This window comes from Anomalospiza imberbis, chromosome 12, assembly GCF_031753505.1.
Source record: "Anomalospiza imberbis isolate Cuckoo-Finch-1a 21T00152 chromosome 12, ASM3175350v1, whole genome shotgun sequence".
NCBI classification, from domain to species: domain Eukaryota; kingdom Metazoa; phylum Chordata; class Aves; order Passeriformes; family Viduidae; genus Anomalospiza; species Anomalospiza imberbis.
In genome coordinates this window covers 11810801-11827346 of record NC_089692.1, presented here as the reverse complement: position 1 = coordinate 11827346, position 16546 = coordinate 11810801, and the positions used below count along the sequence as shown (strand labels likewise).

The 16546-nt window shown below is 44.3% G+C and overlaps 1 protein-coding gene across 4 annotated transcripts in view; it reads left to right on the top strand.

The window, feature by feature from the left end:
• The first annotated feature begins 4497 nt into the window (after window positions 1-4497).
• The window catches only part of SLC12A4 (solute carrier family 12 member 4), a 45935-nt gene continuing 33886 nt past the window's right edge, over window positions 4498-16546 (top strand). For 2 of the 4 annotated variants that reach the window (XM_068202743.1, XM_068202744.1), the window contains exon 1: window positions 4498-4786. In XM_068202743.1, the coding sequence (XP_068058844.1) occupies window positions 4513-4786 (274 nt within the window). In that variant the 5' untranslated portion in view covers window positions 4498-4512. Of the gene's footprint in view, window positions 4787-6509; window positions 6568-13565; window positions 13627-16129; window positions 16231-16546 lie in introns of those variants that run through there. The other 2 variants (XM_068202746.1, XM_068202747.1) reach the window with 2 other exon arrangements.

Sequence of the window (16546 nt, the reverse complement as noted above, 5' to 3'; positions counted from 1 at the left end):
TGTGATCCTCACATGTGGAGAAGCAGGAATGTGCTGAAAACCAAAGTTCACTCTGGTGAAATGCTGGCCATGAACTGGCAGAATTCCTGCCAAGCCTGATGTCCTGGGAAACTGTGCCTTGGCAGAGGTGAATTTTGTTTTGTTATTTTATTTCTGATAGTCAGCTCTTGCCCATTTGTCACCCACGTTCCACTCTAGTGGGAAAAATCTTCTGAACCAATAAATAACAGTTACAGATTCCCTGCTGTGTTAGGGGCAACATATTTTTAGAGATTAATTAAAAAAAAATTATCTGAATTGCAATGTAATGACTTATTTCTACAGATGATACTTTTCATTAGGTCTTGATTCTCCTAGTTAGAAAAAATGAAACTACTTAAAATTAGATATTTCTCCATGAAATTCGGGAAGAACAAAAGATAAGAAAAGCTGTTCTCAAACACAGTTTCGGATGCTGTGTCTATCCTTTAAACAAATGGAAAATCTCTTGCTTTGAGAAGGAATTGAAATGATGATGCTTTTTTGTTGTTTGATTGAGGTTAACATTGCATGTTGCAAGTCTGGAAGTTAACAATGCTCCAGAGCTCGTGCACCAGGGCCTTCCAACGTGTGCCTTCTAATAATCTAATAAGATTCTGCAGAGCAGAACTCTTTTTTTTTTTTTTTTTCTTGCTGTGAAACCACCAGGCTTTTTTCTTTGAAATGCAGTTTTATTCTGTTGATATTGGAGTGGGGTGTGTAGAAAGATAAAAAAAAATAGAGAAAATTAAAATTATTTTCTCTGCTTTTTGTTTTCACTGACGAGTCTGTACTGATATGAAACCATAATCCCTAAAAATTCTATTTAGCGTTGTAAAAAGCAGGTAATTTTCATCCCTTTTATTTAACGAAAAGATAGTAATGTTGTTTCAGGTAAATACTCTAGTATTGTAGATCATCCAGGTTCACTCCAGCATCATATTCATATCAGATAACTTTTGAGCTTATGATTGCCACTCATACTATTCAGAGTAACAGTCACTTATTACCATCAGAAAAAAAATTAAAATTAATCATCCAGGTTGAAATTGTGTTCACTTACAAACCAGATGCTAAACAAAGTTGATCTGAGTAGATAATTTCTCAGCTCTAAATACGGTCTTTCTGCAAGTAAGTAAAGGACCCTTGTCCTTAGACAAAAGAAATATTTTTGCTTCAACAGACTTGAATGGTTTCCTAGGGCTCAATTCCCTCCTAAGGCATTTGGATATAGCTTCCATTCCAGAGAAGGGAGCTGCTGGTATACGTGCATGAGTCTAAATTTTTTTAAAACTTTTTCTGCTCATGGGTCACAATTTCAGTACCACTGATTCTATGATACTAAAATGTTTTGTGGTGGCATAGATGCAGTTTTGCTGCCTAAAGAGTGGTGTCTCCTTGCCACATCTGCTTTCTAAAGTGCCATGAGAAGGAAGCACCCACTTTAATGCTTCTTCCTGAATAAGCATGACTTCAAAAACATTAACTTTGGAGACTTATTTCTTGCAGTCCCTGCCTCCTTTTTCTAAGCCAGCTTACTTAGACCAGACACTTTCACTCAAAAGCTTTATAAAGTGGAGAAGAGGAAAGAAGACTGAACATGAAGAAACATGCTTAATGGTGAATTAGCATCTTGCCCCTTTCCTATACAAAATTATTTGTCCCCTATCAATTAATTTTCCTGTTTTCTTGGTGGGGTTTAGCTTGTTAGGTCAAACCTTTAATGAACACTAATGAAATGTAATTCAACCATAGAGGGTAAACCAGAAAATGCTGCTTTTTGGCCCATTGTTCTACTTTCCTTTGGGCAATAAAATTATTGCTTGATCAGAGAAATTGCTAGTAAAACTTTATAGATCTCAGGGGACCACATTTACAAACATGCTCGTTTTAGGGTTACTGGAAAAAAAAATCTCACCCTAAGTCTTCAAGAAACTAGGAGTTTTCAAAAGAGGAAATTCTGTTCTTTTTTTTTTTTCAAGCTCCTCCAAAACTGATAAGGCATACAGAGATACACACAGCCACATGAAGATCCTTGTTGTTTCCCCCAACAGAGCTGAGTGTCAAAAGTAAAATGTAGGTAATAAGAAAGCACAGGAGTCTTAGAAGTCTTTCCACCTGTCTGATCAATACCAAGAGGTGGAATTACTCTGACTTGCCCCAGAGGTGGTCCACCAGCAACCTTGTGCTAAGTGAACTGAGAGACCTGTACCCCCTTGGCAGCAGTCGCTCCACAGCATGGATCCTTCATGTTCATTTCAAACCCCAACTAATTAAAAGTAGACTTATTAGTCAGTTCTCATGAACAAAGCATTCTCCCTCATGTTTGTCTCTCTCCTGCTCATTACAATTTTTTCTTCCTCTCAGTGACCTAGGGGCGCTTTGTCAGAAAGGCAGGACATGTTCAGAAAGCTGGGGGTAACGTCCAGGTCGCTCCCTGGTCCAGCCTGAGCCCCTTCTTCTGCTCTAAGCTTTGTATCCTCCTGTGACTCCTGTGTGATCCAATGACAAATCTTACATCTGTGCTGGAATGTCTTGTCACTATACACCCATTTCTTGATTAGGGAATATTTTACTCCACAGAAATCTACAGAATTAGTTTGAATTGACATCCACAGTAAAACACACACATTGTTTTCTGTCAGAACCCAGAATGTCCCTTGGACACTCTTGGATGTTCCAGGCCCAGGTCAGAAGCATTTGAGACCCTGGAATGCAGCCGCAGACCCCTGTGGCTTTGAACCTGACCCATGGAACAATTTACTAACCTTGCAGGAAGAACAAGAAATCACAAATGTTTAGATATTGTAGTAGAAGTAGTCACAAAGTGAGAGGAACAGTTTTTGAATGCTGTACAGGGGGGTTTTAGGCCTTGTACAGAGGGGTCTGAGTTTTGTACATGGGGGTCAGAGGTTCTAAGATGGAGGGACTTGGGTGGGCCCTGTCCTCTTTCCTTCTTCTTCCTAACCTCCATGTTCTTGGTGATGTTGGCATTCACAGATTGGTTTAGAGGAAAGTCACTGTTCAATACAGGTGATAGGCATTGGGGGGAAACTATAAACATCTAATACGTAATGTATGATATAAAAGAGGGCACCAGCCCCCTGGGCGTTGGAGTGTGCCCTTGTCTGACTGCTGAACGGACCGCAGCAGCTCAGGGAGAAATCTTTCAGATAACATACAATAAACTACCTTGAGACCAGACGACCGAAGACTACTGAGTCTTTCTTTGGAGACACGGGTTGGAGGAGGGACGTTTCCACCTTTATGGGCTCACCCCAACCAGGGGTGAGTTCCAACAGTTTTCCAGACTTTTTTTTCTGATGATCCTTCTACTGTCAAGGCCAGCTTTCAAATGCAGATAATAAATGGCATTATCAACTTCTAATTCACGTTTAAACTCCACGTGAAGGCTACCATATACGATATGAAGGCCAAGATACCCACTGTTGGCGCCAGCTTCTACAAACGTGAAGGCATATCTGATTTTGCTCACTCGGGGGGAAGAGGTTGGGTGGCTGGTGTGCCCTGAGCTTGACGAGGGGGATGTCACCGCTCTGCCTCCAGAGTGGGACCGAACAACGGTGTCCCCCGGCTCCGCAGCCGCTGTCCGAACGGCAGGGCCGCAGTCCATCCGTCTGCTGCCTTAGCAACTGGCTGCTTTGCATACAGCTCCCAACACCCTCGGCCCCGGCCCGCACGCAAACCTCCGCCGGCAGCGCCCTGCCCGCGCTCCCCGCACGCCCTCAGCGCTGCCATGTTCCCCGCTTCCCCTGGGCTCGCTCCGCTTGCCACGTCCCTGCCAGGGTTTCGTGTCGCCGGAGCCAGAGCGAGCACAAGGGAAAGCGCGGCGCTGCCACCGCAGGCACAGGAAGCGGGGACAGCTGCACATCGCCCGGTACCGGCACCCCGCACACACCCGGCTCTCGGGGTGCCGCTGCGCCTTCCGTCTGTTCTGCCAGCCCCACGCCGGGCTGCAACCGGCTGCTGGGAGCCGGGACATCCCTAACTAGTGCTCTCGCTGCCCGGCCCGGCGGGGCTCTCGGCTCCCCTGCCCGCGGCTTACTTGCTGATGCTTGCCCGCACCACCCTGTCCCTCCGGGCGTTCCGGGACCACCCGGCTCCATCCCCACCGCCGCTCTCCGCGCATCGCTCCCGCCTAGCAAATGGCGGCGGCGGGGGAGGGAGCCCGGGCCACGGCAGAGGGGAAATTTCCTCCCCGAGGCAGCCCGGCAGCGCCCGCAAGGGAGGGCGGCGGGCGGAGGGCGCTCGCCCCGCCCCGCTCCCGCCGCCCCCGGGCCCGGTTCCTGTCACGATGAATGCGGGAGGAAGGCTCCCCCTTCCCCTCGCTGGCCTCGCCGCCTCCGGCCCCTCCTCCGCGCCCCCGCTGCTGAGCGCGGCCGCCCGGCGGAGCGACCCCCGCCCCCGCGCCCGGTGCTCGCCCGGCGGCCCCGGGGGCGGCGGGATCCGCACCGCCCCGGCGCTCGCACTGGAATGGGTGGAGTTGAGGAGCGCGGTTTCCTGAGAGGAAGTGACCGCACGGGGCAGGAATGCGCCGCCGGCTCCGCGCCGCGTCCCGCCTGCCTCGCCGCGGTGCCGCGGGGAGCCCTCTCCGCCCCGCCAGCCATGCCGCACTTCACCGTGGTGCCGGTGGAGGACAAGCCCCGCGCCGAGTACGACAGCGTAGAAGGGCTCAGCTGGGTGGACTACCGGGAGCCGGCCGCGGCGCCCGCCCCCGGCGACTCCTACGACACCGTCAGCTCCGACGGTGAGCGGGCACGGCCGGGGCGGGGGGCGGCGGTGCCCACGCTCCGGGGGCTCGGGCGAGCCCGGCTCCCCGCCCCGCTGCCGCCGGCTGCGGCAGAGACAAAGGCGGGCGCGCTGGCGGTGGCTGCCGGGCTGCTCGGGGTGCGGCGCCCGGGGGAGGAGCCCCCCGGATGCACCGGGCGGGCGGCGGCTCCGCTGTTGCCACGGCCGGGACGCGGAGCCCGGCGCGCCGGGGCAGCGCTGCCGCCCGTGTCAGCGCGCCGGGCCGGGCCGGGCCGGGCCGGGCCGAGCGGTGGCAGCGCAGCCCGCCCGGCGCGCCCGGGGATGCTCCGGTCGCGGGGTTCCCCGGAGCGCACAGGAGCCAGCCCGGGGCTCCCTCCGCCCCCCCCCGCCGCTTGGTGGTAGCCTGGGGTGCGGCGGGGATCGGGGTATAGCTCTTATCGGTGCTCCCACAAGCTGCCTTCTCCAGAGGTGATAAGAGTACGTGGAGATAGGCTCAGATGTTTTCAGCGCTCCACTGCCAAAATAAACGGGTGATAGAGAATTCAGTTAAACTAGCCGAATTTAACGGTGTCTGCTTTACTTGTTTATATCATCTTAAAAAACGCGGCTGCCCAGCAAGGTCTCTCTTCCGCAAACCGGGCCCTTGAATACCACAGCAAGTGCTTTGTGCCTGTGTGGCTCTCTCAACTGCTCCTGCCAGGCAGAGCTGCATTTTCTTAGGGTTTAATTTATACCAATTACTGAAGAAGATCACGTAAGTAGGAGGGGATTTTGGGTGGTGAGAAGTACATTCTTTAACTAGGCAGCTGATATCAGTGCTCAGCCTATCTTGGTGTTTTGCTGTGACTTTTAGATATAAATCACTTCAAATACAGTGAGTGTTTCTAGTGGGAACGTGAAGGACACTTAGATTTGGGCAGTAGTGTAGTCCTGGTACAAGGTTGTTTTAGTTCTTTGTGCAATCTGTTCCTTTTTTTTTTTTTTTTTTTCTGCCTTGGTTATGTTTAGCATTCTGTAACCTTTAGGAAGAGGATCTTCCCATGGGCTCATCTGGTGAATCTGACTTACCCTCTGTGAATCATGAGTGACTCTAGGCAACAAAAGAAAAAGCAGTAAACACCTGACCTGATCTTTCTTGCCTGTGCAGTCAAACTTCTCAGACTGCAAATGTTACTGAATGTACAGTAATCCCTGAAGGGAGCCTGCACTGCTCAGGCCTGTGCTTAAGGAAGGCAACAGGGTTATTTTGCTGAGTGATACTCAACTGTCATAAGAGCAAAGTTCAGTTCCTGCCTTGTTAACTTGCTAATTTCTCTGAGAATATGCTTTTCAATCTCCAATATGTGTGCGTTGGGAGTTTCTTTCCTTCTTTGTATCATGTTCAAGGAAATTTTAGATTTAGAATACCAAGTTGCTTAGATAGCCCTAATGCCCGTTCTTTCCATGCCTAGTGTGGGTGTTTTAGGATGATGAAAGGGAGGTGCTTTACCCAAGCTGTCTATTACCACAGACAGTTTAAGGCACTAGCCCTAAAGGCTGTGCAGGGCCTTTAATTTGTTTTGTAAAATAGGACTGTTTTACTCTCAGGCTACTTACCTTATAGTCCCTGTGTATATGAAAGTAGCAGGTGTTTTTTACCCATCTCTGCAGGTCGAGGTGGACACCTCGTGAAATGCTTTTTCCAGTAGCTAGCTTTGGCCATGGCTTGGTAAGTGTGGCTTGTGGAAGCTGCTGCCATGGCGGATAAAGGAAGGCCAACTCAAACCACTTCTTATTTGGGTATAAGGCTGCCTATAGGATGTGTGCAACCAACACACTTCAGGATAGCCACTCGGCTCCTGTCACAGTCCATCAGTCACTGCCAGGCTGTGGCCTCTAATGTGCTGCTGTCCCAGCTGCAGTGCGCAGCCATGCTGCTGGAAGTTAGCTGAGTGTCTCTATTTTAAAGCTGATGAATATATAGTAATTTCTCTACTAATATATGGTAGCTAGTTCTGTTTTTGTTTGAACTCTAACTGCCTTCCATTTTAAAATTTACTTTCACAGTAATTAAGTATTGTTTCATATCCTCGGGGTGTGTCTATAAAGATATGTGTCTGCCTACCTGTCCTGACAAGCATGTTCTTTCCCCACTAGCCTTTTCTGTCTTTCCCTAGGTTTCTTGGGTTTGTAGCTCTGTAGAGGGGAATCTCAATCATGTGTTATTCCTTTTGGTTTTGGTGCTAGTTTCTACATCCTGTGCAGTTACTCTGGCCTCTCACACAACAGGGTGTTGATGATATGACACAGCAGAGGTGGAAGCTCCTGTTCAAGGCAGAATATCTCAGGCTGGAGCCTGCAGACTGGAGGCAGGAGGGTGACCCTGCAGAGCCTTCTGTGGCAGCTGATTACAGGGAGGGATTTATTGGTGTTGGGGATGCCCCTGATTCGAGATAAGATAAACTGACTTGAGTGCAGAGTTCAAGTTGTAGGTTGTGGCCTTATCGAAGTGCACACAGAGCTGCCTGAGCAGTGCCCATGGTCCAGACTTTCTGTGCCATCAGGTAGCTCCACCACAGGCAGTGTGAGAAACTGGTTGCAGTTGTTCTGGTGAACCTTCTGCTGGGAAGATTTTATTTTGTCAGCTTGCTATTTAGAACCTGATTTCAAGACTTGTTTGGATTGCTCAGTTAGATTGGATTGGTTGAGGTGACTCAGTAAGGACATGGCCCTTCCAGAGTGTGGCCGTGGCACTCTAACTGTTGATGGCTGCTCTGTAGCAGTCTGCAGGGCAGTGGCTGTGTTCTGCAGTACTCCTTGCACAATATCTTAGGCTGTTGCTTATGATTCTGATGGATTCTTTTTTAGGTTTGATCTTTTTACTGCTGCCTTAATTTGTCATATCTCTGGGTTTGAACGTTTTTTTTTTCCCTGAATTTTGCTTTTTTTAGGACATCAAGTGATAGGGTTTCACATCTGCAGATGTGAAACTGTTCTGCAACAGAATTTCTTGTCAACCATTTCCATAAGGAGACATTAGTCAGTGTGCAATAATTTAGCCTTGTCAGATAGTTCCAGTGCTTGCTTATGAATAAAATCAGCCTTTTATTTCTAAGTAGGTTCCACTGACTGCCACTGCTTGTAATAGACTTTGACATCTCTCATTTAGAAAAAGAAGTATAAAGAATTATCCTGTGATCCTATGATAAACATGTGAGCCCTTCTTTATGGATCATCAGGGATGAGAAATGTGAATTTGGCATGCCCTCTGTCTTTGAAATAAAGCCAGCATATTAGGTTGGGTACACAGGGCAAAAAGAGGGACAGTGGGGTCTGAATAGTGTTTAAAAAACCAAATCCACTTTGCTTTAATAGAAATCTCAGCTCCACAGTCATTGTGCACCCAGTTAACCAAAGTGTGGCAATGTCATGTGTCCTGTGGGAAGTTATTTATCTTCCCTTGACTTCTGTGTGGAAATGAGACACTAATCAGCTTGGTGTCACTAACAAGCTTTGGTCAGCTGCCACCCTTGGTTTTGCCAAGGAATTGCTCTGCTTATGTTCTAGTTATCACATGGCTTCCTCCAAGCCCTGAGTTCTCTATCCAGACTTGAGACCTTTACCTCGAGCTTATATTCTGTGTCAGTGTGTTCAGTGTTCTTGTGCAGCAGCAGATTGTGCTGCTCATTTGCAGTGAGCTGCTTTGGAAAATGTGGGTAAAGTTCTGCTGTGATAGCAGCATGCTTTTGCTTTAAACTTCCTGGTTCACTGCTTTAATGTGTGGTAAGTTACTGGTAAAGATTTTTAGTCTTTTGCAAGACTTGAAACTAAGCTTACATGAAATGTGTCTGAAGATACTTCTAAAGGGGACACATAAATCATTCAAAAATTCTTCTTCAAAGTGCTTAATTCTTACATGTAGGTGTTTTGGCCAAGTTCAGAGATAAGATAAAATTAGTCATGTAATAAATTAGACACTAGGGCTAAATAGGACAACAGAAACATGTCCAGATAACATTTGAGTAGTCTTAAGAACTTCCACTGGCAGCAGTGTGGCTAAATGGCACTGTTATGGTGATCATAGTGGAATAGTTTTGCATGACCTCTGTAGCACAAGTGTCTTCAGCATTTTTTGTGTTGCCTAAAAGCTGCAGAAAGAGGTCATAGAGGAGGCAGCCTAGGGTGGAGTTGAGGCAGAATCTCTGAATTGTTTCAGAGAAAAGAAAGTAACCTGAGAACAGCAAAACTGATGTCAGTGAACTGTCTTTTCTGGTGATTTGTTAACTGTTCTCTTACTGAAAATGGAATGGAGACTGCATCTTTTTCAGTGTAGTGGCATTTTGATGGGAAGGGTTTTTTTTTTCCTGTTCTGCTGGCATCTGGTTTCCCCTCTCTGAAAAGTATGATGTGTAAATTTGGAGATATTAAAGGTGTCCTGTCAGTGCTAAATATGTCAATATTTATCTCTTTTCAGAAAGGGTACTTGTGGGATCCACAGCAATAGTTATGGTTTTCAGTGCAGATCCTGAAAGGGTTCTTAGCAGCAGGGTCATACTTCAGAAGTCCTGGAAGGTTTTTGGTTTTTTGTTGTTAGGGCTTTTTTTTCCTTTTATTTCCTTTTTTCTTTTTTTTCAAATTCTTTTTTCTTTCTGTTTGAGCAATCAGCAATTAGCACAGCAATGATTGCAGTGCTAAATTCCAGAATGCTCTTCTCAGCAATACAGGTGCATAGAGAGTGGACTCTTGCTTCAGATAAGGAAAGATAAGAGTTTGGCATGTGAAAAATGAGAGTGGAAAAGTGCTTTGTGACATAATTAGCTGTTTATAATAGCTAGGTGGGTGAAGGAGGTGGTGTATACTTCTTCATACCCTGTAATCAAAGGAATTTTTCTGAGGAACTCATTTTCCTGGAGCCTGTGGTCAATACCTCTGTTTTATTGACTTGTAGTGTAGTAAGGTTTAATTTGTTAAAATGCTTGTCTAGGAAAACAAAAAAGTTTTTGTTGCTGCATAAACTGCTACTTTTGCTAAGCATGTCTCATATTTCTTCTAATTTGTGCAGTGATTAGTACTGAGCTGGGGAGGCTGCAGCTGTCCAGTACCAAGGGGATTGTGGTGCCAGCTGCTGGAGAACAGGAGACTTAGCTAAATATAGGAAAACATGGGCCTTTCTGTGGGTTCTCTGGTATTTCAGTTATTTGAAAAAGCTCTGGGAAGAATCTTTGTGATATGTCTGAGTGATGTGAAAGCAGCTCCCGTACCCGTGTGTGCGTGGGTCTGCATGGTGCAAAAACCTAGGAGGAGATTGTTGAGAAAACCCAAACAACACTCTGTTGGTCTTTTGCAGCTGCAGGTTTTTGGTGTTTTGGAGAACACCTGAATTAGAAGGCTAAGCAGTTGTACATGAAAAGACATGGATTTTCTACCTAATTCTCTCTGCCTGTGCTTGCTAAGCTGCCATTCCAAACTTGAGTCTAAGTTTGGGAGTATTTTAATAATGCTGAAGTGATATCTCCTATGCAATCTCTGAACTTTTATAGAGCACTTCAAATACATTTTTGGGTGCCTTCTATTTGTATTACATCTCTCTCCCATGTATAAAATTGATCTGTGTGTGTTATTCAATTTCCCCTTACAAATTTCTTCAGTGTTTCACTTCCTCAAAGAAAATAGCGACATCTGCTTTCTTTTCCCTGCTGCAACAAAATTAAAGCATAAGTTTATGTGTGCTTTTCAATGTAAAATTTAATTTTGGCTTTTGTCTAAAGTTCTCTGTAGAATGAAGACTAAGGTAGTTTGCAGTCTCATTGACTAGGAAATGTAGCCAAACCTAATAAATGCCGTTGGCTGAGGTTGGAACAACCACCTTGAGAAAGATCAGAGTTAGTGATCACTGCCTTGTTTTGAAGTGCAAGTAACAGGGTCCGAGATACCCAGTGCCACAGGGAGAGGAAAGCTGCACTTAGTGAGTTTCACCTTCTAAGACCAAGTTAAGGATTTACATCCGTTTTTGATTGTGGTGCAGCAAATAATGTGCAGACTGCTTTAAATTATAGAAAAATTGCTATTAGCACCAATACGTGGAGCAAGATTTCTTTGATCAAAAGGTCCATGTCTTCAACTTGTTGGTTCAAGGTTGCTCTTTAAATAATTTGTTCTGTGACCTACATTACAGAGAAAAGAATGCTCCATTATAAGACATGGTTTAAAACCTATTTGAATTACATTTTAGGGGTGTTTCATTTGTCTTCAGTAACCCCTGAATTGGAAATTTTGCATCTCTTAATTGTACTAAGCTGAATTTTTTTCTCAGATAATAAAGTTTCAGGATTTTTAAAAATCTGATTTAGTAAAACCTCTTTCTTAATTATTAGTTTTCAATAGGCAACGGTTTAAATGCTGCCAAGTGATCTCTTAGCAATGAGTAGTACTGTTCTTGTTCTTTCAGTTGAGCTGCTTTGGATGATTTCTTTCAGCATACTTGGATTTTGTCATGCATGGAGGACTGAGCATCTTTCACAGTGGCTGCTGTAGCAGTTGCCAAGCGAACAATATCTTTGTTTTATGCAAGCAAAATAACAAAATACATACACAAAAAATACTAGTCTTTTCACAGACTCAAATAAGTGACATTTAGTATGTCTGTCTTTAAATTTAAAAGGTCTACGCAGAAATACAGCCCTTACAGTGTAGGTAGGGTAAACCTCTCTGGAATTTGAATGTGATAACATTTTGTATACTGTAACTGCATATATATATATATCTGTAACTGTGTGTGGAGGTTGTTTTGTAGCCTGTTTTCTGCCTATTTGTTCCCTATAGCTTTTATTTTAAACATGTTTCACAAGTTTCAAATTGTCACTTCTGAACCTTAGAAAGAAGTTCCTGGAGGGAATGGAGTAGCATTTTTTTCCTAACAGGCTTTTAATAGGGCTTTAGATTTTGTGGTGGGTTCTAGATATGGCTTGGAAAAGGAGGTTGTTGGCTTTCCACCAGTCTTAAATAATGTCTGAGCAGCAGAGGTACAGGTCAGAACAGTTCTGGGAATGCATTTTCTCAATTTTTTGTTGATGTTAAAGGTACCAGGTGGAATTCTTTCTTCATCATCTTTTGATCTTCTTTGTGCTCTGTAGGACAGAGAGATGGAATTTGACATGCAGAATAAAGTGCTAATTGCCCCAAAAAAGCTTTTACTCAATTAGCTTATGGATGAATGGGGAAGTTTGATAACTTGGCAGTTATGCTCTGCTGACTGGACGCAGCTTTAGATTTATTGGAAATATAAATGAAATGACATTTTGCTGAGCAGAAGATGAGAGGCCAGTGCCAGGCAGGGCTGGGCAAGGGGTGAGGGAGGAGGTGGCTGGGACTGGTGGAGGGGTGGTCATCATCCCACCTCTGTATTGATGGTCACAGTGCTGCTCCAGGAAGCTCCTTTGTGTAAGGCATGGCATGCCAGCATTTTTGCAACAGGTATTCACATTTTGGGTTAGCCTAATGTCTCCTGGGTTTTTGGCCAGCAGGTCCATCCTCCTGAATGCAGAATGGATAATTTGCCTCTTTCTCTCCACCCAAGTGCCCTGCACTGTCCTAGAAGCCCAGCTCTTTCATTGATTGGCACGTGGTCTGTACTGTCATGAGGATGCAATCCATCAATTGCTTTAGAAACGCGACTCAGAGCTGTGAGCTGCTGTTGGAGGCTGCCTGGCAGGGATTGTGTAACAGACCCTGGCAGAGGAGTGGTGATGCAGAGCTGTGTGTAGGGCAGAGGCACACTGTGCTATGCATAGGTTCAAGGTAATTATGCCTCAACAAGACTACATGGGTTTTTTTCCCTGCATTCTAATTACCAACCTTCAGTTTCATCTCCTGCCAGTAGCCAGCAATTTCTTCTGTTTATCTAAGGGATTTAGAACATCATTCAATCACTGCATTTACCCTCTTATCATGAAGCAGACCATATAACCTTCTGACTTTCACTTCCATGTCAAAGGGAAAAGAGGATTTTTATGGTGTGCCATTCGAAGCTGCTCATTTGCTGAGTTAAGAAGGGCAAACTTGTTGAGACTTGCTCTTGCATACTTTACATTGCTGATTGCTGCAGTTAAACACAGTTTTTATGCCCTGGAGTATAGTCGTTTTCCATAAAATTATCTATAGCAATGCTACTTTGTTTTATGACCCTGTCTCTGCTTGCAAGCTGAATAGCCCTGAGCTTAGTTACTGTGTGCAAAGTCCACCTCTGGATTTCCATGTAGGAGGTCAGATCTGAGTCAGGACTAGGAGTCATTCAAGAGGATGGCATAGCTGCTGCTGTTTCTGATGGAGGACAGCACATTACTATTTCTCCTCTGCCTTCTACCTTTGCATTCAGAAGCTTTTTCTTGCTGATCTTCTTTTAAATAGTATAATTGATCTTACTTTTTCTACTACTTGCTGTAGTGTATATTTGTGTCCAGAGCTGACACAAAGGTAGAAGTTTGTTAATTGTCTTGCAGATCTGATTTTAGAACCTTCTGCTTCTGTATCTTTTTGGCTTTGTTCTGCTAAGTTTTAACTGTCCAGCCTGTGATTTCACAACGTTTGCAGTAGTACCACTTGACCACTCTCATCTCCTCAACAGCATCCCTTCCTTTCTCTTTATTCCTGTTTGTGTTCTGCACCCTGTGCTGGGGCATGGCTGTTTTGAGAGCATTACAAGCCAACCCTTGCTTCAGCTCCTGCATCGAACTTTTACCTTGTCTTTTTTGTCTAGGCCAACACAAACCACTCACTTTTGATGTGTTTCTGTCTTCCAGGAAATGTGGTGACGATGTCAGGGGTTAATTTCTGCCACATGGTAGCCAGTCATGAAAGGAGGTATGGTTGAGCCATGTTTGGTAAATCCCAATCCTATGTAACCACACAGTGGATGATGATCTGCCTCGTGTTAAGATGCCTTTTAGCACACATGCAAGGAGCTTTAAAGCTGTAACTCAAGGCAACACAGAGAGAATAATTTAATTGCAGTATTTTGCCTTTGCCCTGTTAAGACATTCTATTGTAGACTTTTTGGTAGAAACATATATTTAGCAGGAGCAAACTCACTATTATACATCTTGGAGTGTTTTCTGACTTAGATTGTGTTCCAGCTGCCTAAATCCTGACTGGTGAAGCACAAAAGTGATCTAACATTGCCGATTGCTCTTTGAAGAGCTTCTCTAAGCTATTGTGTTATTCCTACTTTGCTTTGATGCTCTTGCAAACAGATGAACTTTCTGTAAAATGATGGTAAAAGGCACTGTGGCTTCTCCAGATATCTGACTTCGTCTTGGTCTGTGCTGTGTTGTACTGTGGGAAATGTGTTCTACTGTTTTGGGAGACTTGTAGGCTCTTTGTAAATGTGTGTCAAAATATTTGTATTTTAGAAGAACAGGGATTTTCTCTTTATCATGTGCAATGTCAGAGCTCTCTCCACCCTCTGAGATGTTCAGTGGGAAGGAGTGACTCCCTTTGCTTGGAGAAGTATCATGCTGACTTGTAATTTCTCTAAGTATTATGACCAAAGTTAGAGTGAGTTTTGGCTGTTTGTAGCACTTCATGCTGAAAGGTCATCCTTGGATTTGCTTAACTTTTCTTTTCTTTTTTTTTCCTCCTCCTTGAAACACCCTCTGCCTTTCCTTTTTCCTCAGCTTAAAAAAATCTCTCATGAGCTTTGTTTCCCCATGGAACACAGTACTTCTCAAATGTAAGAAATATCTGATGTTCAGCACTTTCTGTATGAGTTAACTGGCTGAAAACTAATGACATTCAGGGTTTCACAATCAGCTTGTAAGTGGTTACCAATGTCTTTCTGCTGTCCTCCAGGAATGGATAATAGATAGATGTCTGTAAATGCACATTGTGTAGTATGCAGTGTACAGAATGTACATACATTGAAATGTTCAAAGTAATTAAATCTCCTTTCTTCTGTCATTTTCTGCATGTCTGGAGCATATTTAGCATCCTGGCTCTTACCTTATTTCTTTCCACTTCTTCCCTGTAGGAAGATTTTGAGCTGGTGGCAATACTGGCTTTTAGTGGTCACTGTTCCCACCTGCTTTCTCTCACTCCAAGGTTTGTGCCTGTACAATTGTTTCTTTGGCCTGTGTTGAGCTGGAGGAGGGAACAGGTACATCCAAATGTGTGTTTTTTGGACTTTTTTTGTTGTTCTCTCTTTTGTGCTATGAAGCCACGGTCAGTTGAACATGGATGAGGCTGAAAAGAATTTTCTGTATTTGATCAGAAAGAAAGGTGAATTTGAATTGAATATTGCATGGAATCTGCATACTGGTCTCATAGACGTATGTTGCAGTCTTTCAGAGAAGGTGAGAACATTTCATAGCAAGATAAGAGGTTTTTCCTGAGACAGGGAAAATAACAGAATGCAGCTCCCTATATTTTTTTGATAGAAGGTGTTCTGTATCTGAGGTGCCTTCATGCATGTGAAGGGATGGAGTTTTCGGGGAGGATAATCGTGAGAAATAGTTTTGGAGTTGTTCCACATGAAAGAACCTCTGAAGTAGATTACAATGAAATAAAGGTTGTTTTTGTAGTGTTTTTTTTTTCATCTGGCAGTGACAGGTTATATTATGAAATCTCCCAAGTGATGTGAGTTGTTAAATCCAATTTCTCAGAAGTGACTTGGCATCTTTAATTGCCCAGGTATTCCTGGTGACTGCACCTTCCTCATCATGTAGATAAGTCTTAGTGAGGTGTGTGCTGGTATCCAGAGAACCTCCTTGTGAATGGGCAGAATGGTGGGGGCTCTGGTAGTTATGAAGTGCTTAGAATCATGAAGTTAGTATTTCTTGTTTGTCTTATATAAACCTCCCATTTCATCCTGCTGTTGCTGGTTTGTTTTTGTGATCTCACATGTGGTTCATCCATTAATGGGTCATCCTCTTCTAATGTATTGAAGATGGAAAGAAACAGATCACTGTTTTCACTTGAAAGCTGAAATGCCTGCAGGGCTAATGTCACATAGCTACACTTTTCGTGTCACTAGCAGGTTTAAAACCCTGTCTGAGTCCACACTCAGCAAGCAGCAGATCTGTAGCAGGCTTTTCTGACTAAGTGTGCAAACTGCAATGTGCCACTTAAATGCGGCTGGGCTTGGATTTCACAAGTAGCATTTTCTCTAAGATCCTGATACTTGTATATTTTCTCGGTGTTGAAAGGATTATAATGCCAGGATTATATCAGTGTCGGCTTAACTTTCTGTAAGGAGCTCTTGCTTCTTGGAAGAGATCAGTCCAATTCAACATTGCAGCCAGCACTTTGTCAGAGCAGGTAAAACAGTTCTTTTGGAAATACAGTATTATTAAAGTTGTCCAATCCTCAGGACTTCACAGAGGAAGCATTTACTAAAGCGTGTGCTAAGAGCTGGAAGAAGAATAATGGTAAACCAAGTTACTGAAAATGTGAAAGAACTATTGCTAAAGGGTAAGTATTTTATGTTGATATTAGCACCTACAACGAATTGTAAGTGTTGTGAAACTCTCAGTGTATCTTAACTGAAAAATAAAGTCATAATGCTGTCTGACACACAGGGTTATTAAATTGTTAAATCCTTCGAGTTGTGTAAGGTCAGACAACTTGATGGGTAAGGCTGTTCTCTAAAGATCTGTGCTTAATTGTATACTTAATTTTGTACTCTGATCCAGCCTATCTGTTGCATAGATTGTTGTCTGGGAAAGTTTTGGCTGTTCATTTCAAGCAGAGCACAAGCAAGTGCCATCCTTTGAGCTCTGAACTAGTT